At 39.1% G+C, this 24018-nt stretch overlaps 1 protein-coding gene across 1 annotated transcript in view; it reads right to left on the bottom strand.

Annotated features, from left to right (window-relative positions):
* Positions 1-24018, bottom strand: part of MAGI2 (membrane associated guanylate kinase, WW and PDZ domain containing 2) — a 1493747-nt gene that overhangs the window by 346057 nt on the left and 1123672 nt on the right. The window contains exon 7 of the mRNA XM_040260742.1: positions 21034-21091. Coding sequence (XP_040116676.1) covers positions 21034-21091 — 58 coding nt within the window. The remainder of the gene's footprint in view (positions 1-21033; positions 21092-24018) is intronic.

Genomic DNA, 24018 nt, shown 5'->3' with positions numbered 1-24018 from the left:
GCCAGTATAGTTACTCATTTGCAGCTTACCTCTCCCACCCTCTTTCATTACGGAATGGAAACATAAGATAAGTTTGCATGTGGCAGTACTTTGTAGTTCTGGATCAATCTGAATAACTTAATTAAAAAAAAAACAAAAAAACAGAGAGGATTCAGGCACACCTTAACTCAACGGAGTCACAATCTCCAAATGGGGTATACAGCTTGACATTAAAAAAGAAAAAAAAAGCTTTCCAGATCACTCTCTTGTGCAGCTAGGGTTGCAGTCCCTAGAGATGGAAGCTGCGAAGGTGTACAAAGGTGTCCTTTATTCAACTAGAAGTGTCTTTTCTGTACTTGGCCTTGGGGAGTATTAACAAATGTTCTTTCGCTCAAGAAGAGAGGACACATGCAAATGAAAGTTTCAGATATGCACGGAAGGAAGGAAATATTTATGGCGGATTGGATGACATGCTGCCAAAAGTAGTCACAGGTCGGAGTCCTGTTTGACTGACACCTCCTTCACTGTGGGGAGGAAATGGAAGAAACAAGGGGAATGCCTCATGTCCTGAGCCCATCAGTACACACAGGACAGGTCTGCTGGGCGATGAAGGCTGTGGTCTGACCCTCACTAACAGTGCTCCGTCCATAGTCCAACCTGTTCACTCCCCCATCTTGCTTTTCCTGGGTTTGTGGAGAGGGACATTTTTAGCACATAGTCACCAATAACACTTTTTGCACCCACTGGCCACTCTCACATCATCTTGACTTCAGTTGACAGTTTAGAAATAGATCTTTGGGTCAATGTGAGAGAGGAAGAAAGTACCTTTCAAATAGAGATTGTACCATGAGTAAAATATTTCCAAGGTGATCAAGGTGGCTGCGCTAATTACTCCAAAGCATGAGGTAGCCTGTGCTCAACAAATGCTTGTCACATAAATATCTGGATGGAGGCGGGCAGGCACGAAAGGTCATAGATTGTGCTGTTTTCCAGTTTAACTCTCCCATAAAATATATGTTGTGACAGAACTTCAGGTGAAGCTTAGGGCCAGTTTATGAGCTATAAGCAATCTGCATCTGGGTAATGACCCATGGAATCCTGCAAAACAGAGAATCTTTCAAGACTTTCTTGTGATAGTGAAAAAGTCATTCACTTTGCTTAGGAAAGATGTGGACCTGCTCTCTTATGTCACAACAGAGATGTGCTCATATGGAAAGGCACTATGTAAGGGACAAAATGTGGGAGCACCAGGAGGCAGCCACTCAGCACTGGGTGTGGGAAGGTGAGCTTGATGTTTGGGGTTGCTGTTCAGTATGTCATCCCTCCTGTGCAAACCTGCTCTTCCCAAAATCTATTTTATTTGGAGTACATTTTTTAAAGAGAATAATTCCTGAGTAGAATCACAATATGAATTTCCTGGTTGCTTGGGATTCCATAATTTTTATTTGACCCTAATTCTGACTCCCACATTCCAGGATGGTTAGCAAAGTGCATGTTGCCTCCTCACATCTGAAGCCCTAAACTGCAGCTACATGGGCAGCCAAACACATACTCTGTTCCCAGCCCTGTCTATAATTTTTATTCACTTTAAAACAAACTTTGAGAAGATCCGATAAAGTTTTCTCTACTATTCAGTCTAGATAAATGGAATAAAAGCTTCCTTTTGCTTCAGAAACTAATAAGACAATAATAACACTGCAGGGATCTTCTGGGGCCAACCCTCTTGACAGAAGGTGGGAGAGGCACTGTATTAAGAACTTGGTCACTGCAGTTATGTTGCTGGCATTTATATCCAAGCCTCCCCCCCAGTCCCATCCTAGAATGTGATCTTGGATACATTATTTACCCTCTCTGTGCTTCAGAATTTTTCACCTGTAAAGATGGGATGAAAGTAATATCACCTCATAAAGTTGTTGTGCATGTTAAATAAGTTGAATATATCACTTAAGACCGGTCAATCAGTTCAGTTGCTCAGTTGTGTCTGACTCTTTGTGACCCCATGAATTGCAGCACGCCAGGCCTCCCTGTCCATCACCAATTCCCGGAGTTCACTCAAACTCATGTCCATCAAGTCAGTGATGCCATCCAGCCATCTCATCCTCTGTCATCCCCTTCTCCTCCTACCCCCAATCCCTCCCAGCATCAGGGTCTTTTCCAATGAGTCAACTCTTCGCATGAGGTGGCCAGTACTCAATAAATGCTATCGTGCTTCATCAAACATTTGTTTCTCAAATGGTCTTTGCTGGGCACTGTGGTAAGGAGTGCAAGGATGGGCAAAGAGCAATCAGACACATAGACTAGCAGGGGAGATAAAATAGAAACAAAAAGAGCTTTAAAATAGGCTTTCCATAATATGATGTGTGCCTTACATTGTTTTGAAAATATAAATTTTAAAAGCACTAGTTCAAAGACTAATGTTTTAAATATACTTTATTTTTAAAAATGAGCTTTGGATAAATGGAATAATTAAATCTATTTCACTTGGAGCATTAAAAAAAAAAAAAAAAAGAAACAGACTAATAGAATCCTGCCTCTTGAAAGATTTCTTCCCAGTTCTAACACTTAAGTGATCATTTTCTTTCTATGAATGCTCATTCATTATTCCCTACTGTACCTGAGGGAAATGTAGATTTGCTTTATGAATGTGGGTGGGAAGATTGAGTCACTCACATGTTCTTTTGCTCTTTCTGGACATGAGGGTGTCTGATCTGGGGTCATAGCATCCAGGTGGGAGGTAGACTCATGGCCAACTGAGAAGAGGACTATTACATTGGTGCTGAAACTCTCACAGCTAAGGAGTCTGCTCCCCCACCCCCTCCAGGCAGAGCTTCCCAAATGTGGGTATATTTTCAGATAAATGAGCTCTCTTCTCTTCCCCAGTAGTAGTACTACATTAAGACACTGACATGTAATATGTAATGTGTATTTTATGTGTATCTTATATTAGAAGTGGGATTCATCACCTACCCATTACTATTCACCAATTACATGGCAAACTTGATATTTTACTCTCAGCAGAAATGACATTGTGCCCTATCATTCACGTCATGAAGCCCCCAGGACCTACCAGTTATGTAGACTCATTTTCCAAAATTGCCAGTAGGCATGCATTTAAAAAGGTTTTCTGTCCATTTCTTCTCATTTTCATAAAACATCTGTCTTAAATTTTATTGCTGGGTGCAGGAGGAGGTTATTGTTATCATAGGTATTGCTAACCTTTTGCTTCTAGATTGAGCAAAAGTAGTGAGTTATAAACTTAGAGGTACGATAGAGTTTATCTAGAAGAAAACTAAATGACACAACTATTTCAACATCTTTCTGTATTGAGACAAAACTAGATAAACTGCTCCTCCACTGGTATCTGCCAACTCTGACTCACTGACTTCAGTCTTTCAAGTCTCATATACACATTCGTCAATGTATCAGTGTGCAACACATTGGGAACACAGAAATGGATGCAATACAACCCTTTCACCAAGGAGGTCTATATTCCAATGGGGAAGACATATGAGGTTTGTCTGCCTGGATTTGTCTAGGACTAAAGGACTTACCTGGTGGCTCCTGGTGGCTCAGACGGTAAAGCATCTGTTTACAACGCGGGAGACCCGGGTTCGATCTCTGGGTCGGGAAGATCCTCTGGAGAAGGAAATGGCAATCCACTCCAGTACTATTGCCTGGAAAATCCCATGGACAGAGGATCCTGGTAGGCTACAGTCCATGGGGTCTCAGAGTTGGACACGACTGAGTGACTTCACTTACTCACTTAAAGGGTTTCCCAGGGTGTGGGACTTTCTGTGCTAATACCTGGAGATTCCTAGGTAAATTGGGATGAGCTGGTCACTCTGTAAGCAGCCAGAAAATTTGTATGCACAAAGTGAGGACTCAAAAGAAAAGACAACTGAATCTGGGGGTTTGGGGAAATTTCACAAGGGAAGTGACTCTTGAGCAGATTCTAGAAGGAGAGATGTATTTTGCCAGATGGAGAAAAAGGCATTTCAGGGAGAGAATGGTGGATTCAAAAGTGTTCAGGAACAAATCCCATCCTGCTCAGTGAGAGGACAGGGATGGTGCCTACACCTGCTACATTTCCGTGTGGGTGGTGGTGTGGGAGCAGGGGTGTAGGGGAGAGGATGAGTGATGGGACAAGAAGAATACTTCCAAGTCATGGGACGAGGCTCTATTTTGTTTCAAAGTCTCCGTACTTCCACTGTGGCTTTAGTCTAAAGGATGATCACAGCTTTGAAAACTTTCCGTTCTGGAAGATGTGCCTGTTTCCTGAACATGGTCCGATTAGAGAATGAGTTTCACCACATTAACCACATGGGAAGAATCATGATCCTCCCTCAAATTCTCAACCATTTCAGCATCATTTACTGTACCTCCAGTGTCCTGGTCATTCTACTTACTGGTGTTATGAGGATGAGCAAGATGCTCTGTGACTATGAAGAATCTATTACCCAGGGAACTAGCCACTACAATGTGCTGGGAAGGGTGAGACTAGTCTGACTTGTAATATACTGGATTGAACTGGATTGCTATTTAACAACTTATGCATAAGCTATTGAAATGTGAAATCACGATACAACCCAAGTCTGGTGGTTGATGGTTTAGTTGCTAAGTCGTGTCCGACTCTTGTGATCCCGTGGACCATAGCCTGTCAGGCTCCTCTGTCCATGGGATTCTTCAGGGAAGAATACTGGAGTGGCTTGCCATTTCCTTCTCCAGGGGATCTTCCCGGCCCAGAAATCGAACCCGGATCTCCTGTATTGCAGGCAGATGATTTACCAACTCAGCTATGAGGGAGGCCCCAACTGAAGTCTACTGAACTCCAAAATTATAATTAAGAATTATAAACCTGTGCATACATGTCACTCATACATAATGCTAGAAACACACAGCCATGTACACACAAGCATACTTCGGGTCTGACATCAAGGAGAGTCAGAGAAGTGAGGAATCATGAAGGCAATACCACTAATGCCTAGGATTACCCAGGAAGGAGGGGTCATTGAAAAAGCGCCAGTGAGGGGAGACAGACACGATTGGGAACAAGACTGTGTAGATCTTGAAAGTCAATGTGACAAGAAGATAATTCCCACTTTATAGGATAGCAAACCTCTCTCGGTTTCCAAGTCTAATATTCAGAGTGAGATAAAGATTAGAAAAAATATTATTCTTGACTACTGAGTCTTTATTACTGTTTATATCAGAGAAAAATTAAATACACAGTTATTCCTTTTATAAGCAGTAATGCAGGAAGAATTAGGAAACAAAACAAAATTAAAAGTACTTTTGATGCATCTTAGGGAGAAAAGGCTCCTTTGCCAGATACCTAGAATCTGCACAGAATCTTTCAATACCTTGCATTAATAAGTGGCCAGGTGGCCTGACTGGGCAGGAGCCTGTCATTCTGAGAAGATAAGGACACTGGGAAGATAAGAAAGGCATGGAAAAGAAGTAATGGGAAGAGATGATAAAGGTTCAGCAGAACCAAGAGCAAATACAGGTGGCAGTAAGTTGCTTCACTGTTGATTTTAATAGCTTGCTTTTTGGGAAAACTAGTGTTGAAGAGTTTTATATAATTAACACACTATGCCTAAAATTATGCCATTACAGGAAGATCAGAATTCTGGGATGAGTGTTTCATGTATCTGTAACAGGGGATGTATTTTTATGTAACATGTTTCTTCCTTTCCACAATATACACACAAGGTTGGTGAATGTAGGCTCCCTCATTGGCTGAGCTTGTACTTTCCATTCTAAAGCTCCAAATAAAGATGGAATGCATGATGTTGGATACTCCAGAAGAACATTCCATCTTGCACCCTTTATAGTTACTTAATAGCTGTTCAGATTAAAATTCTATTTAATAGATACCACAATTTGTAGAAATAAATAGTTGTCTGACAAATGAATGGCAGCCTTGTAATAAAAGAGGGCGTAATGGGAGAGTGGTAGGGAGCAGAGAGAGATGAGAACTAATATTCATTGAGCAAATACTATATGCCAAACCTTCAGGTAAACATGTTTCGTGCTTTTAATTGAGCTGCTCCTCAGAGAGGGTAAACAATTTTTAGAAGTTCTCACAGAAAGAAGTAGATTCATGACTAACACCTGGCTGCGTAGTGCCAAATCCAACAATATTGATCTAGGTGCTTCTGACACACATACACATTTACTTTTCTGCTCACTTTTTAAATTTATTTTTTATTTTACTTTACAATTCTGTATTGGTTTTGCCATACATTGACATGAATCCACCACAGGTGTACATGCGTTCCCAAACATGAACCCCCCTCCCACCCCCTCCCCACATCTCTCTGGGTCATCCCCGCGTACCAGCTCCAAGCGTGCCATATCCTGCATCGGACATAGACTGGCAATTCGATTCTTACATGATATTATACATGTTTCAATGCCATTCTCCCAAATCATCTCACCCTCTCCCTCTCCCACTGAGTCCAAAAGTCCGCTATACACATCTGTGTCTTTTTTGCTGTCCTGCACACAGGGTCATCATTGCCATCTTTCTAAATTCCATATATTTACTTTTCAATGATACTTCCTCTGTATATTTAGGCTTGGACTATTTTTAGTAACCTATGACTACTTCAGGGTGGTTCTCAATTATCAGTATTGTTATCACACAATTATCAGTGTGAGATCAGTGAAACTGGATCTCACAGAATTTTAAATTACAAGCTGGTTCTCAGCAGATAAAAATGTGAAAATATAGCACATTACTTTGATTATTGAATTATTTTTTAAAGAACCCAGTGATTATGTGCATAGAAATGGGGACTATATACATTTTATAAGAAAACACATGTGCGTGTGTACATTTCACATGTCATGAAAAGTAAGAATAGGAACAAGAATGAGAATATAGGTGAGGGGCCAGGAGACTGGCTCTAGGTGACTTAATTTTCAAACCAGAGGAGTCTCCTCCAGGGGTTGCCTGTTAGCCTCACTTAAGGCTGATCCTCACTCTACTTTTCTTGAACTCTGTCCTTACCTGGAAATTGAACATGGGCCACTGTCTCTGGCCATTATGATAATGATAATAAGATTCTGCACTAACATTTATGAATGACATTAGAGATTTATGTGAGTGAGAATGGGGAAAGGTCAATAATAACAACTACCTATGCCTTGTTTCAAACTTTGAAAAGGACATATTAGGTCCTGCTGAAGTCCAGTGATACAATAAGTGAAAACATGGCATTGCTCAAGTATTTACAGAAAGTCCTTATGTGGTAACAAGGTGGAAACGCAAGTATGAGTGAGAATCCTCCCCCTGAGGCCAAGTGACAGCTGCGTGGCTAAGTGTGGGTTAGCCATGAACAGTATAATAGGTGAGAGGAGCCACCTGCGCGCTGGTTTCCTTAATCTCATGTGGATCTCTTGGACTTCACCAGAGGGAAAGCCACTTACAGTGAGTCTCAGTGATCATTCCCTATTTTAACATCAAACCAACATTTGAAGTTTAAAACGCATCTGCAGGTTAGGTCTACTTCTCATTACCTTTGTAAAGTTCCCCTATATCTCTGAATTGCAATGGTCTCATCTAACTATCCTGCTCACCTCACAGGATTGTTTTGAAGAGAAATATATGAAAGTGTTTAAACACTGTATAGATTTTTATATTATCTGGTGGTACTCAGAGTATGGGAGTCAAGTGTAACTTAAATACCAACAGCATCAAGTCTTTTAATTCCTGTCCTGGGCTGCAACTCCATTTCTAACGCCTACGAGGTTGATGGTCTGGCTTAAGTTTCTCTGTCTGTAAAATGTGAATAATATCTAACATAAAGGGTTGTTGTAATGACTAAATAAGTTATGTAAAATGCTGAATACATAAAAAGTACTTAGTAGATGGTAGCTACACATGGACATCATCAGATGGTCAACACAGAAATCAGATTGATTATATTCTTTGCAGCCAAAGATGGGGAAGCTCTATACAGTCAACAAAAACAAGGCCAGGAGCTGACTGTGGCTCAGATCATGAACTCCTTATTGCCAAATTCAGACTTAAATTGAAGAAAGTAGGGAAAACCACTTGACCATTCAAGTATGACCTAAATCAAATCCCTTATGATTATACAGTGGAAGTGAGACATAGATTTAAGGGACTAGATCTGATAGAGTGTCTGATGAAGTATGGGATGAGGTTCGTGACATTGTACAGGAGACAGGGATCAAGACCATCCCCATAGAAAAGAAATGCAAAAAAGCAAAATGGCTGTCTGGGGAGGCCTTTCAAATACCTGTGAAAAGAAGAGAAGTGAAAAGCAAAGGAGAAAAGGAACGATATAAGCATCTGAATGCAGAGTTCCAAAGAATAGCAAGAAGAGATAAGAAAGCCTTCCTCAGCGATCAATACAAAGAAATAGAGGAAAACAACAGAATGGGAAAGACTAGAGATCTCTTCAAGAAAATTAGAGATACCAAGGGAACATTTCATGCGAAGATGGGCTCAATCAAGGACAGAAATGGTATGGACCTAAAAGAAGCAGAAGATATGAAGAAGAGGTGGCAAGAATACACAGAAGAACTGTACAAAAAAGATCTTCACGACCCAGATAATCACGATGGTATCATCACTCACCTAGAGCCAGACATCCTGGAATGTGAAGTCAAGTGGGCCTTAGAAAGCATCACTACGAACAAAGTGGAGGTGATGGAATTCCAGTTGAGCTGTTTCAAATCCTGAAAGATGATGCTGTGAAAGTGCTGCACTCAGTATGCCAGCAAATTTGGAAAACTCAGCAGTGGCCACAGGACTGGAAAAGGTCAGTTTTCATTCCAATCCCAAAGAAAGGCAATGCCAAAGAATGCTCAAACTACCACACAATTGCTAGTAAAGTAACGCTCAAAATTCTCCAAGCCAGGCTTCAGCAATACATGAACCGTGAACTTTTAGATGTTCAAGCTGATTTTAGAAAAGGCAGAAGAACCAGAGATCAAATCACCAACATCCACTGGATTATCGAAAAAGCAAGAGAGTTCCAGAAGAACATCTATTTCTGCTTTATTGACTATGCCAAAGCCTTTGACTGTGTGGATCACAATAAACTGTGGAAAATTCTGAAGGAGATAGGAATACCAGACCACCTGACCTGCCTCTTGAGAAATCTGTATGCAGGTCAGGAAGCAACAGTTAGAACTGGACATGGAACAACAGACTGGTTCCAAATAGGAAAAGGACTAAGTCAAGGCTGTATATTGTCACCCTGCTTATTTAACTTCTATGCAGAGTACATCATGAGAAACGCTGGGCTGGAAGAAGCACAAGCTGGAATCAAGATTGCCGGGAGACATATCAATAACCTCAGATATGCAGATGACACCACCCTTATGGCAGAAAGTGAAGAGGAACTAAAAAGCCTCTTGATGAAAGTGAAAGTGGAGAGTGAAAAAGTTGGCTTAAAGCTCAACATTCAGATCATGACATCTGGTCCCATCCCTTCATGCAAATAGATGGGGAAACAGTGGACACAGTGTCAGACTTTATTTTTTGGGGCTCCAAAATCACTGCAGATGGTGAGTGCAGCCATGAAATTAAAAGACGCTTACTCCTTGGAAGAAAAGTTATGACCAACCTAGATAGCATATTGAAAAGCAGAGACGTTACTTTGCCAGCAAAGGTCCATCTAGTCAAAGCTATGGTTTTACCAGTGGTCATGTATGGATGTGAGAGTTGGACTTGTGAAGAAGGCTGAGCACCAAAGAATTGATGCTTTTGAACTGTGGTGTTGGAGAAGACTCTTGAGAGTCCCTTGGGCTGCAAGGAGTTCCAGCCAGTCCATTCTGAAGGAGATCAGCCCTGGGATTTCTTTGGAAGGAATGATGCTAAAGCTGAAACTTCAGTGCTTTGGCCACCTCATGCTGACTGGAAAAGACTCTGATGCTGGAGGGATTGGGGGCAGGAGGAGAAGGGGACGACAGAGGATGAGATGGCTGGATGGCATCACTGACTCGATGGACGTGAGTCTGAGTGAACTCCGGGAGCTGGTGATGGACAGGGAGGCCTGGCGTGCTGCGATTCATGGGGTCGCAAAGAGTTGGATGCGACTGAGCGACTGAACTGACTGACTGAACTGAGATGGTAGTATTAATATGATTTTCCTGGCTTGACTGACAGTTATTATTTATGTATTAAGTCAATGCCCCCAACTAACTAATAGTACGGAAAAAAGAAAGCCAATCATTCCTATCATTTTATCTGAAAATCCTATGTTTGTGATGTCCAACTGAAACTGGAAAAAGTGACGTGAGAATAAAAAGAGGGGACTTTGGCAACCTCTATATATGAGTGTTGCGCTAAATAGAAATTTGAACTAAGCTCTTTACATTGTGACAGACTCAATAAGTGTTACTTAATAAGCTTTTGGAAACCAAATACCTAATGGTGAATTTCACCTGGACTAGATTAATGAAAATATAATTTTATTGGCCTATCACAGGCCAAATCCAGATAAGCTCAGCCACAGGACAGAATTTTTTCCTGATAATTTTAAATTTCATCTTATTTAGCTAGATTGAATATACAAAATTTGGTAATAAAAAGTTTGTTATCTATCTATTATATTGTTATCTGTCTATGGTAACATAATTTCATTTAGGTAAATAAAGTCATTTGTTAAACACCGTAATAGAAAAGTAATGGGTAGCCTTTCCCTTCTCCAGGGGATCTTCCCAACCTGGGGATTGAACCCAGGCCTCCCACATTGCAGGTTGATGCCTTACTCACTGAGCCACAAGGGAAGCCCAAGAATACTGGAGTAGGTAGCCTATCCCTTCTCCAGGGGATCTTCCTGACCCAGGAATCAAACCAGGGTCTCCTGCATTGCAGGCAGATTCTTTACCAACTGAGCTATCAGGGAAGCCCCTTAACAATGTCACCTTGTACTATAAAAAATGGAAAACAATATTCCCTTCAAATGTCTTCAGCTCTGACAATGGTGAGAAAAATATAGTTCTCACCCGACTTTTTGTCTATAAGCTTCTCTTTATATCACTGACTTTTTTATTTAATGATAATTAGTTTCATATCTGTAGATATAAAATACATTGTAGATATCAAATACAATGTGTTCATGACAATATATTGTCAGAGCTTTGTAAGGAGATTCTATTATAATAGTCCACTCTTTTTGGAAGTCTTTCGTTAACATTCACATGATGGGATTGTTAAAATCATTAAAATAAAATAAAAGAATGGTAATATATGTTATTGTCTAGCCAAATAACAAGCAGAACTGGAAAGAAAATGGTTTTAAATTTTAAGTAATCTTTGATCAGCAGGCATAATGAGAAAACAACGAGGCTTAACACGGGAGAATGGCCAAATTTATCCTTGTTAACACAAGGTGCAGTGGATGTTCCTTGAACTAGAAGAACTCTTAGCAATCACCTAATCCAAACCACTCATTTAACAGATAGAAGCCAGAGAGGTTAAGTGTAATTTTCTACTAGCCTGTAAATTCAAAACCATGGATGCAAAAAAGGACAAAGTATTACTAACATTATGGTCTGTGACACAAAAACAACTTTGAAAAACGTTACCTGAATAGTAAAAGAGATGAAATTATAGTTTTCATGTGGGGGCAGGTGACCGTCTTTTGTTATATTCATAATAATGTACACAAATGACATCAATCTACTGCTTCTTCTGTTTCACTAAATTTCTTCATCTGTCTGACAGCCTCTCCCTGAGCTGAATGTGATTCTAGTTTTGTATCCATTAAAGATCTAAAAGACCTAAATGCCAGCCAAACAGTTTAATTCCAGAGAGAATTCTTTTCCAACACTAAAGGAAAAAACAGCAATGTTGTTTCAGTATGCTAGTCTCCAACATGACAGGATGCTGAGGGATTTTTAGGATAATTCTGACCCTCTCCAGTTTCTCACTTCATGTGCTAACTTCAGAACTTAGTTTCAGATATGGCCCCAGAGTATGTGGTGGTACGGCCTGGTAGCAGGAGACGATTTGTAGTTCATTCACAAGAAACCTAACATGTTTAACTATTTCACAAATTATGGAATGATGACAATAATTTACTTGTTATTGTAACATTACCTTGGCAAGAGCCAAACAGAATTATCCAGTGAAAGACGGTGGCAGTTTTCTCTGGGTCTGGCCTAGCAGTGACCTACACAGAATAGAAGTAGGCGATCCTCCTCCATCAGGAGAGATAGCACATTTCACAGCACCCTAGGACCTCTCAGTGAAGAAATGACACTCCCCACATCCACCTGCGCACACTCCTCTCAGAACGTTGCCTGAAACTCCCTCGAGCAACAAGTCCCAATTGCAGACTGTCCTCCCTTCCTTCACCATGGCCATTCTCCAGTTCTCACGGTCCTACAGAAAAGATGGAATAGAAGGAGAGAGCATGGTCCTTCCTTGGGAGCACGCAATGGTGTTTCCAGTTATGACTGTTCTCGTCATCTCTCCTTGGGATAATAAGGGCTCAGGGATATTGCTGCCTCTACCCCTCAGTTCACCTGCTGTGTGCTAGCTGTTGTGTTCAAACTCTCCAGAAGTATCTAAATGAGAGACTAATTTAATTCATAAAAAATGTTTCAAGATAAACAACAGTTTACATTACATTCATGTTTTCATTACATACATTACATTCTTCACTAACATTTTCAAAGAAAAGAAAAGATGATGCTGGAATAATAATAATTTTGTCTTTTATTACTGACTTCAGAACAAAAAAGTGATTCATTAGAATTGTAAAAACAAAAAGATAACTGCTATCAAAGTGATTAACTCATTGTTATTTGTAAAAGTCCACTTGCAATTAAATCTATTCAAACTTCTAGGTTCCTAAGACATTTTTTTAACTTTGAACCAGAAGATTTGCTAAAATAAGGCAGTTTATCAGCTTAAAAGTTGCTAACAAAAATATATCCAATTATAGAGTTGAGTTTTCTTTCCTTCAGGTGAAAAGACATTCAGGAGAAGGAAAGGCAACTGGAATACAAAATAAATTTTAGTCATATTAAAATGAATCAGCAATGGGGAAATACCTTCCAGCATGAAAAATTATCTCTAACTTCATGAAAAGGGTTGATGAGGGGCATATACCCAGGTCTTAACTGTATGGTAATAGTAAGAAGGGAGATTGGACATGAGACTTCATTTTGATTTGAAAGAATCATAGTTTAAAAATATTTGACAGACTTTGGCAAAAAGAGCAGAAGGAAGCATAACTTTTCCCACCAATCTGTGGTTGAAGTGCAATATTAACAAAGTAGATCAACAGCCAGTTGAAATTTACATAGTATGAGTAAGTAGTACAGAGTGGTAAGTAAGAATTATCAGTGACAAACTATCAGAAATGCTAACATAGTGTAAAGAACATGTATGTGAACCCAGGAGATCCCTCACGATAAGGTTTGATGCTTGTCTTCTCCAGGCAGAAAGGAGTGATGCCACATACTATGAAGTTGACCTGGATCAGCCAGAAGGATGTAAAAATGTAATAACTTAGTTAGAAAGAACTGACTATAGTTTGGTTAGAAATAGAATATCTTATGTTTATTCCAATATTCTTATTCCCTTCATTGAACTGTGAAGTTAATTGATTTATGCTTATTTAATAAACACGAGAAAGACTTTATAAATTATAAAGTTAATGTTAATGTAAACCATAGCTAGTCTATTGAAAGGTCTTTCTTAGCTCTCCATGCATCAGATAGCTGTGGCCTTACTAGCAGTCTGCTCATTGAGAACTCACTTAACTCCTCAGAGATCTGTTCCCTCATTCTCTGGGACAATGGATGTGAAAGTAGTTGAAAGTAAAAATAGTGTCTTAAACATCACTGTGTTATTAAATAAATCCTTTCATCACAAATACTTTCTTTGGAAATTACCCTGAAACCTCAGCCCCTCTGGAAGACACAGAAATATCATATTCTGCAGTCCTTACTTCATCATTTTCAGTGGGCTTATGGAAAAAATATCAGAAATAGTATTTTTTATTCAATGTTGCACACTCTAACCATGAGATTTAGTTATATGTTTCTTACAAATCAAATAATCATCCTTAGAATTATTCACTTTTGGGGGTGCATTGTATCATGAAAGTCTTCCCTGGTAGCTCAGACAGTAAAAAATCTGCTTGCAATGCAAAAGACCTGGGTTCTATCCCTGGGTTGGGACAATCCCCTAGAGAAGGGAATGGCTTCCCCACTTCAACATTCTTGCCTGGAGAATTCCATGGACAGACAGAGCCTGGCGGGCTACAGTCCATGGGTCACAAAGAGTCAGACACGACTGAGTGACCAACACTGCTACTGTATCAAGAAAGAACTGAAAAAGCAGGTAATGCCAAAAGGACAGTCCTTAGCTATGTCACTGGGATACATAAGATAAAATATAATTAACATTTGTTCAGCACTTCCTACATACCTATGTTAGGCGCTAAGGCTTCCCTAGTGCAGGAGACCCAGGTCAGATCCCTGGGTCAGGAAGATCCCCTGGAGAAGAAAATGGCAACCCACTCCAGTATTCTTGCCTGGAGGTTTCCATAGACAGTACAGTCCATGGGGTCACAAAAAAGTCGGATATGACTGAGCAACGAATATTTTCACTTTCACCAGCTGTGTAATGAGACTGCTTAGATTCAAATTCCAGCTTTATTATTTAGTACTTGTAGAAATAGCTATATCTCAGTTATTTTTATCTTTTTATCTTTATTTTCTATTTCATTATCTATAAAATTGGGATGGTACTATAGCCTTCACAGTTTGTTTTGTCTTGACTAAATGAGTTAGTCTATGTCTAGTACTTAGAATACTGACTGGCATGTAGTAGATGCATACTGCAACCTCTTCCTCTCCTTTCCCCTCTCGCCATTCTGATCCCCACCCTCCTCCCTTTCTTCCTGCGGTATCCTGTGAAATGCTGCCACCCGTGTTCTTGGCCACCAAGTGATAACTGATACAACCAAATGCCACTGACAAGGTTTAGGGCTCCCTTTAGAACGTAACTGAGCAACTTCAACAGTGCATTTTAGCTTAATATCTTCTATTACACAAGTTTGTTAAGCTGGTGAGAGGATTCTTTTTAAATAGCTGTTTAAAAGCATCAGAACAGCGTGATGATTTTTGAAAACTGAAGAAAACATTGAATGTTTGAAAAAATTATCTTTCAATACAGGGAAAAAATTCTCTAAGAAAAGGCAAGATTTTACAAGGATATACTTTTGTGTTGATTTCTAATTGGACGTGTTTTACATATATGCTGACTTTTCAAAAATTCTGAACTTAAAAAGTATTTTCTTGGAATATTTAGAGAACTACTCAAAGGCATGAAGGAGAAAAACATTGTAAAGATAATGCTGTTGCGTTAAAATCCCCTCTAACCACTTTGCAACTTGCTACCTCATGACAAATACTCATCATTAATCGTGAAATGAATGCAATTCTCCTTTCACATCAGTGTTGTACTGGAGATATTATACGGTATCTTTCATACATTCTGGAACTGCACCCAAGTAACATTTCATAGTAGCAGATGTGTGACATCACATGAAAACTTGTAAAACCTTCACATGAAAATCACATCTGTCAGTCTCCACTATTATCTTAGCTGTAGTTGTATGGTTTGCTTCTCTGTCTGCGCCAGAGAAGGCAGCTTTGCATGAAAACTGTTCCAGGAAATTGTGTCTTCTGGGCGAGCTAGTTAAGCAAATTGTGTAACTGCCATTGAAACCAAAATGCACCCAGCAGACATAATTTCACAAAAGAGGAGGGAAAAAACCACATTTGTACAAAAGTCACAGCTGTTCAACTCTACATTTTGTACTTTTTTCATTAAAAAATTCCCTTTCTTTATGAACAGTGACAGTTACATTTCTAGTTAGCAACTTTAGGACTTTTTAATACATTGCTAAGTCCTGCACTATCATGGATTTAGTGTCAAGAAAAATAGGGCTAACCTCTTTCTGTGGGTAAACTGAGCAGAAATGTGGTCTGTCTGTCCTGTCTGTAGATGAAATAAGAAAACATGCCGAGTGAGCCTCACTGTTCTTCAAAATACAGAGCTGTGTGGCTGCTTCTGTGGCTCCAAATAAGGGGCAACATCTCTATGCTGGAGCCCTCACAACATGCAATCCTCTTTGTTCAGGACTTTCCAGTCTTGCTCTTGGGGGCCAGAGTGTCTGGGACCACTCTCAAGCCATGGGTGGTGGAGTTGGTGGCTCAGAATGAGTGAGTCAGAAGTCAGCCTGGTGGGGCTGTGTGCAACATGACCACCACTCTCTGTCACCCTCCTGTGATACCACTAGAGGGGAGCCAGGGAGGAGATGTTCTCTGGGGATTCTCTATTCCTCTCCAGTGATGAGTTGCAGAAGCTTGTTCAGACCATCACATGAGGATTATGAACACCACATTTATGGGATGCATTTCAAGCAAGAGTTTGGACTCTGGGCTCTACAGTCACAGTGCCTGGGCCCATTCCTATCAATAATGTGATGCTGGGTAAGTTACTGAACTTCTTCAGACAGCGTTTCCCCATATGTCAATTTAAGACAATTTACCTCGTTATACTATTGTTGTTCAATTGCTCAGTCATGTCCGACTCTTTGCCACCCTATGGACTGCAGTAAGCCAGGCTTCCCTGTCCTTCACCATCTCCCAGAACTTGCTCAGACTCATGTCTGTTGAGTCGATGATGCCACCCAACCATCTCATCCTCTGTTAGCCCCTTCTCCTCCTGCCTTCAATCTTTCCCAGCATCAGGGTCTTTTCCAAGGAGTCAGCTCTTTGCATCAGGTGGCCAAAGTATTAGAGCTTCAGCTTCAGCATCAGTCCTTCCAATGAACATTCAGGGTATATTTCCTTTAGGATTGACTGGTTGGATCTCCTTGCAGTCCAAGGAACTCTCAAGAGTCTTCTCCAACACCACAGTTCAAAAGCATCAATTCTTTAGCACTCAGCCTTCTTTACGGTACAACTCTCACATCCCTACACAACTACTGGAAAAACCATAGCTTTAAAAGGATGTCTCTGCTTTTAAACGTGCTCTCTAGGTCTGTCATAGCTTTTTTCCCAAGGTGTCTTTTAATTTCATGGCTGCAGTCACTGTCCATAGTGATTTGGGAGCCCAAGAAAATAAAGTCTTTCACTGTTTCCATTTTTTCCCATCTGCCATGATGTGATGGGACCAGATGCCATGAGGCAATGATACTTACATGATAATAATGATAATTTTTTCTGAGTTTTAAATATATTAAATCTGTAATCTTAAAACTGGATTTGCCCAGGATAAAATTATGACACAGCAAGTTAAAGTTACCAATAGTGGTCAAAATTTATTCAGCCCAGGCTTTCCAGTGTCAAGTTGTATAAACACTTTCCTGCTGTTGACTGCTGGAGTCCTATTGGCTTATCTGTGGCTGGCAGGAATGAGTGTTTGTGCAACTGTGCCAGAGGCACAGGGTTTCTTTCGATCTGACATTCACTGCTGATGTCTGCTCTACAACTTCTCCTTCTAGTTGTTGGTCTGTCTGAGGAGTAACTGCTGAGTTAGACTTCTAGAGTCCTTGCATAGGCTTTTTTACCACTTGGTGGGAGGATGGAATGTTTTCCATATTTTGTAACCAGTCCTCTAATTGTGTAATGGAGTATGCAATTAAATACCAAAAATGATAGCTCTCCAGAGAACCCATTATATAATGTAAAGACACAATGTTTACAAATTGAGGTATTTCAATTATTTTGATGATTTTTTTTTCCCCAAAAGACATTTCTAAGAAATATTGGCATACAGTTCTATTTAAAATTATCTGAGGTCTGAGTTACCTTAGTTTTTTTGACTGGTCTGATACACATACACATGCCTAATTTTTGGTATTGGTATACCTATGGAATCATGTAATGGGGAAAAAGCCATGACAAATAGTAGAATTGGATGCAACCTGAAGGAAGTTAAACTATTAGACTCACTATGATTGTACCCAGAGGCTTTCCTGGTGGCTCAGTGGTAAAGAATCTGCCTGCCGTTGCAGGAGATGTGGGTTCGATCCCTGGGTCGGGAAGATCCCCTGGAGAAGGAAATCCCACTCCAGTATTTTTGCCTGAAGAATCCCATGGACAGAGGAGCCTGGTGGGCTACAGTCCATATGGTTGCAAAAGAGCTGGACCCAACTTAGCGACTAAACAACAATGACGATGACTGCATTTCAGACCTCACAATCACTTGAAATCTAAAAGTATTAAAAGTTAGTCTGATCTAATTATGTAAGATATAACTAACTAAATTATGAGTAATTTTCTGGCTTTGGTGATTATACATGAAAAATGAAGTGGAGAAATGTGGAAAGAAATGTATTGTGCTATGCTTAGTGGCTGTCGTGTCTGACTCTTTGTGACCCTATGGACAGTAGCCTGCTAGGCTCCTCTGTCCACAGGGATTCTCCAGGCAAGAATAATGGGTGGGTTGCTATGCCCTCCTTCAGGGGATCATCACAACCCAAGGATCAAACCCAGGTCTCCCACACTGCAAGCAGATTTTCTACCGTGTGAGTCACCAGGGAAGCCCAAGAATACTGGAGTGGGTAGCGTATCCCTTCTCCAGGGGATTTTCCCAACCCAGGAATCGAACTGGGGTCTCCTGCATTGCAGATGAATTCTTTACCAGCTGAGCTACCAGAAAAGCAAGTGGAAAGAAATGTAGTTTAAGCAAAAACAAATACAAAGGAAACCATATGAAGTGTAATGATACTGAGAACCATTTCCTTTTAGGGTTATAGCTAATGTCCAATTCAATAATTTAACTACCAGCATCAGATCTTTCCTTGAAGAACAGACACCTCAATGATCAAGAAGGTAGGAAGCATTGCTTTCTGATGTGTGAGCCTCTCACCTCTTTGATAGAGATTTAAACAGAGAAGGAAGGTTTGAGTTAAATACTGTTTTGTACATTGGAAATCAGCTTGAAAGCAGTTGAAGACATGGAAGAATCGGAAGATTTCAAACAGGGGAAGGGTCAGAAAATCATGTCCCCCCAGGCCAAGTTTGTCCAGCCGTCTATTTTTGCTAATAAAGTTTTATTGAAACATAGGGACATCCATTCATTTGAAGTGTCACCTGTGGTTGTTTTCAACAACAGCAGAATTGAATAGCTGTGACAGATACCATTTGGCCCCCTAAAATATTTGCTCTATGGCTTTTTATGGAGTTTCCCAATATCTAAACTTAGGAAAGTGTTCTTGTTTGATAAATTATGTAAGGAAGTGTATTACAGATGAGAGCTGGTGTATCACATACTTCTGTTCTCTTTCCTTCCATTGAGCTACCTTGAATTTCAGATGTCATAGGTTTAAGCAAGGGATAGTCTGATTCAACAATTAAGACAAGATAACACTTATTGGTGTGCTGTAGTCCATGGGATAGTAAAGAGTCAGACACGACTGAGTGACTAAACTGAACTGAACACTTATTGAAAATCTTTTAACAGTGACAAAATTAACCAGGAGTTGTAGCTACAGTATTATTAAAATATATATGTATTTTAATTGATGAGCAATGTAATGGGACTAGAAGCCTTAGAACTATCTAAAACTGATTTTCCTTTATTTTTGCAATTAGTGATACCTCCAAATATTTATCTTAATTTTTGCATCTATTGAGTGTCTACATGACCTTAGATACTATGTTAGAAAACTGTATTTGGCAAATGAAGTAAATTCACCTTCACTGGAAATGACTGTGGTGCCAAAATTCACTCGAGATGATAGTTCAAGACAAGTGTTCATGAAGGAGATGCTCAAGGGCGTGAGCACACAGGCTGTCCTCATCAGCACCTCCCCAGTGGAGAGAAGGGCTTGACACTTAGTAAAAGCTCAGTAATGGTTTGCTGCTGCTGCTGCTGCTGCTATGTTGCTTCAGTCGTGTCAGACTCTGCGACCCCATAGATGGCAGCCCACCAGGCTCCGCCTTCTCTGGGATTCTCCAGGCAAGAGCACAGGAGTGGGTTGCCATTTCCTTCTCCAATGCATGAAAGTGAAAAGTGAAAGTGAAGTCACTGAGTCATGTCCAGCTCTCAGCAACCCCATGGATTGCAGCCTACCAGGCTCCTCCATCCATGGGATTTTCCAGGCAAGAGTACTGGAGTGGGGTGCCATTGCCTTCTCCGAGTAACAGTTTGACTATGGCTATAAAAACAATTTAGCAATGATGTCATTAGTCTGTAACCATTTACCTATCATCTAGATTATTATTGTTAACAGAATATGATTGGAGGAAACAGATTTAGATCTTGATGGAGAGAGCGAACATCTTTAGTGTTTCAGCCTCTGTGTTTCTTGGGTATGTAGGTTTTGTTATTCACCCAAATAACATTAACAACATGATGCAATAAGTAAAATTTTAAAAACTGTCTATCAGAAAAGGGGTTCTGGAAAAAGTAACTCATGTACATAACTACTGAAAGTTACTGAATATTACTTATTTTCCTAAGGAAAGATGTGTATATAATTGAATCCTTAATGGGGGCTTTATCCTGAATAAAAGGATGCATAGAGTGGTAACTTATTATGCTGCAACCTCCAATAGATAAAAGTCCAATTTACAGAAAAACCCTCCTGATTTAAAATGAGGCCTTATAAGACAAAGAAATCTAAATTTTATTTCATCCCTCAACTGAAAAATATGGTTGCTTCATTTAACTGACTTTGAAATCTGGTCTAATAGAACATCTCTATTGCACAACTAGTCAGCTCCCAACATTCTGATTGCAAAATGAAGGCCATTTACTTTGATATCTTTAATTATCACTCATTTAGAGGACAGTGTGAAAGACACTTTTCCAATTGGTATTTTAGAATCATGAGTCAAAGGGAAAGTATGACAAATTAGCCAGCTGGAGAGGCAAGAGACAGCTAGCTAGTGTGGCTAGAGTCTTTGTGGGTACTTCAAAGTAAGATGAAAGGGGAATAAAAGGACTGTTAGCCACATATGCACAATAAATGGAATACTAACACAATTTCACAACACATTAATAGCAAGTTAATATCAAACTTAGAGACTTACTCAACATAATAAGTGCCATATATGGGATCATCGATTTTTTCCCAGCCATATGGAAGCTCTGAAAAATAAAGAGTTGTTTCTTTCAGTAAATAAGTAACAGATAACACTATTTTTAATAAGTAATATAATTGTACATATATTGCAGAAATAGTCTAACAAACTGGAATAAAGTATTCAGAGTCAGCACCAAATTTCAAATGCATATTGTAGGAACTATAAGAAGCACTTAAATTAGCACTTTAAACACAGAACTCTCTTCTCTGTAGATATACCGCTGGGTCTAGCTGTTTATCCCATGCCAAGCAGTAGAATGGCATATCATCATGTTATCACCACTCAAGGCAATGCAGAAGGCAAATCACTTTCCTGAAAGAGCACACAGCTTTCTCATTTATTTGTATTGTTAAAAGGAGCATTTCAGGATAAAGATTATAATTTTAAAATATATTTCTGAGAATAGCAAATTGTTTCTGATGACTGAAACAAAGAAATTATACATTCTCAATTGATATCCCACTATTCGAGATGGTTAGCTTACTGTTCTCTCTCCATGGGTCAGAATTTGAATGCTGCCAATAAACTCTCCGGGTATATTTTTGTATAAAGTCTAAAATTCTGAACATGCTTTCCTTGACAATATGGTTTATATTTTCAATTCTCCACAGCAAATTTTAATAATACACATTAAAATATCAACAATACAATAAAGGTTTCTTTAAGGAAAAACATGCTATTTGAAAACTAGGTTATGTGTTATGATACTGTTTTCAAATATACCAAGTCATTATAATTAATTCCTATAAATATGAAGAATATTATATTTTCTTCACACATACTAATAATATACATAAAACTTGAAACTAAGTAAGATGTATTGACAAACTCTTAATAATATGTTTAAATGACAGTTAAAAGTTTTATTATTATAAGTAGTAATACATTTTCATCATAGACAAGCACAGTTATAAAAAGAAAATTAGAATCACCTGCAATTCTGCCATCCAGAGACAAATAATTTTTAGAGAAATTAGATAATATAGTCATATAATTTTTACAGCCTGGTATTTCTACCTAACAAATATTGAGGGCATCTTCAACATGAATGAGTGTTACTGCACAATATCACTTTGAAAGTGGCACAGTTGTTGTGTGAGGTGTGGTTAGAGCCTTGTATAATCCCACCAGTCTTCTGTCATTGAACATTTGGGACTTTTCAGTTATATGTCACCTGTGTTAGACTTACTAAAGCTTAAGTCTTTCATCATTTTCCCAATAACTTAGCCATGATAAATTCCTAGAGATTTCCAGTTAAAGGGCATGCACACTTTTGTGACTTCTGATAAATCTCTATATCTATATTTACATTTTACTATCCCATTCACAAAAGAAACCAATTTATGACCTCATTGGGAATTTGTGAGTGACTTTGGTTCTCTGTACCATCAAATTAAATACAGGTCCACAATTCCTCTAAAAATTTTTGGACAGAGGGGTTTTGAAATTCATAATTTTTCTGATTTTAGAAGAATAACATGATGCAAATGACTTATATTCTATAGCAATCCAAGCAGAGTCTGAGAAAGCACTTAAAATTTTGTAAAGCCATGAATATTCAGGCAGCCCAAATCATGTGATTCTCACTAAGAGGCACAGAAAAGGACCCTTTCAAGTCAGTTACCACTAGTTTGCTGCCAGCATGCCCAGATCAGGTTACCTTTTGTTGCCGCATGAGTTTATAAAAGGCAATTTTTAGAACTTTTGAAATCTGGATATGCAGATAAAATATTATATATTATTATTTAAAAATCAACCAAATTATTTTTAAGTAGAAGTTCATAGTTGTATTAATTTTTATTTCTTCATTCTTGGACTTTTTCCTTCCTTTTGTACATTTCTTGCTTTTATAAATCAATTCATAATAGTTTTTTAAAATTTATGAAGAGTAACGATCCTTTATCACATGTTGCATACATGTTTTTAAGAGTTTAATTTTGTTGAACAGTCTCTTTAATACATGTTTTTTAAAATTTTATTTGGTAAATTCTCAGTGATTTCCTTTATGGTTTCTATTATTGGATCTTCCCCTAAATACTAAAGATATTTTTCAAGTATTTTTTTTAACTACGTAAATTCTAGGCTATGACCTGGTTTAATAATTCTTGGATTAGTAATGGATTAACATAAGATACTTGGAGTAGTAACATATAACACCAAATTGTGAAGCACCTTGAGAAATTTTTCTTTCAAAATGGTAATAAGAATATTACTGAGTATTTAGTACGTCCAGGTACTGATGGACTATCCATGCACTGATTCATCTTATCTTAACAATCATACAGGATTTAAAAGCCCTGTACTTTGGTTCCAGAGACCTTAGCCAACTCAGATATGAATTTAAGCACTCTGTTTAATATAGCATAAACAATACTTAATTTAGACTAATGAAAATAACTATCCAGATAGTTTTTATCAAATTCCCCAAGCTACTGGACAGTTTGGCTATTAAAAAGAAACATCCATTAGACAGATATCTACTGAGTGTGTTTTGCTGCTTCTAAGTCGCTTCAGTTGTGTCCGACTCTGTGCGACCCCATAGAAAGCAGCCCACCAGGCTCCCCTGTCCCTCGGATTCTCCAGGCAAGAACACTGGAGTGGCTTGCCATTTCCTTCTCCAATGCATGAAAGTGAAAAGTGAAAGTGAAGTCGCTTAGATGTGTCTGACTCTCAGCGACCTCATGGACTGCAGCCTACCAAGCTCCTCCATCCATTGGATTTTCCAGGCAAGAGTACTGCAGTGGGGTGCAACTAAAGTAAAAGAATATACAGGGGACAATCGATATTATGAATGCATGCATGCATTAGTCGCTCAGTCATGTCCTACTCTTTGCGATCCCATGGACTGAAGCCCGCCAGGCTTCTCTGTCCATAGAATTCTCCAGGCAAGAGTACTGGAATGGATTGCCATGCCCTTCTCCATAGGAACTT

The sequence above is a fragment of the Oryx dammah genome, unplaced genomic scaffold (genome assembly GCF_014754425.2).
Source record: "Oryx dammah isolate SB20612 unplaced genomic scaffold, SCBI_Odam_1.1 HiC_scaffold_18, whole genome shotgun sequence".
In the NCBI taxonomy this organism is placed as follows: Eukaryota; Metazoa; Chordata; class Mammalia; order Artiodactyla; family Bovidae; genus Oryx; species Oryx dammah.
The sequence above is the reverse complement of the archived record's forward strand: the minus strand, read 5'-3'. Positions and strand labels throughout refer to the sequence as shown.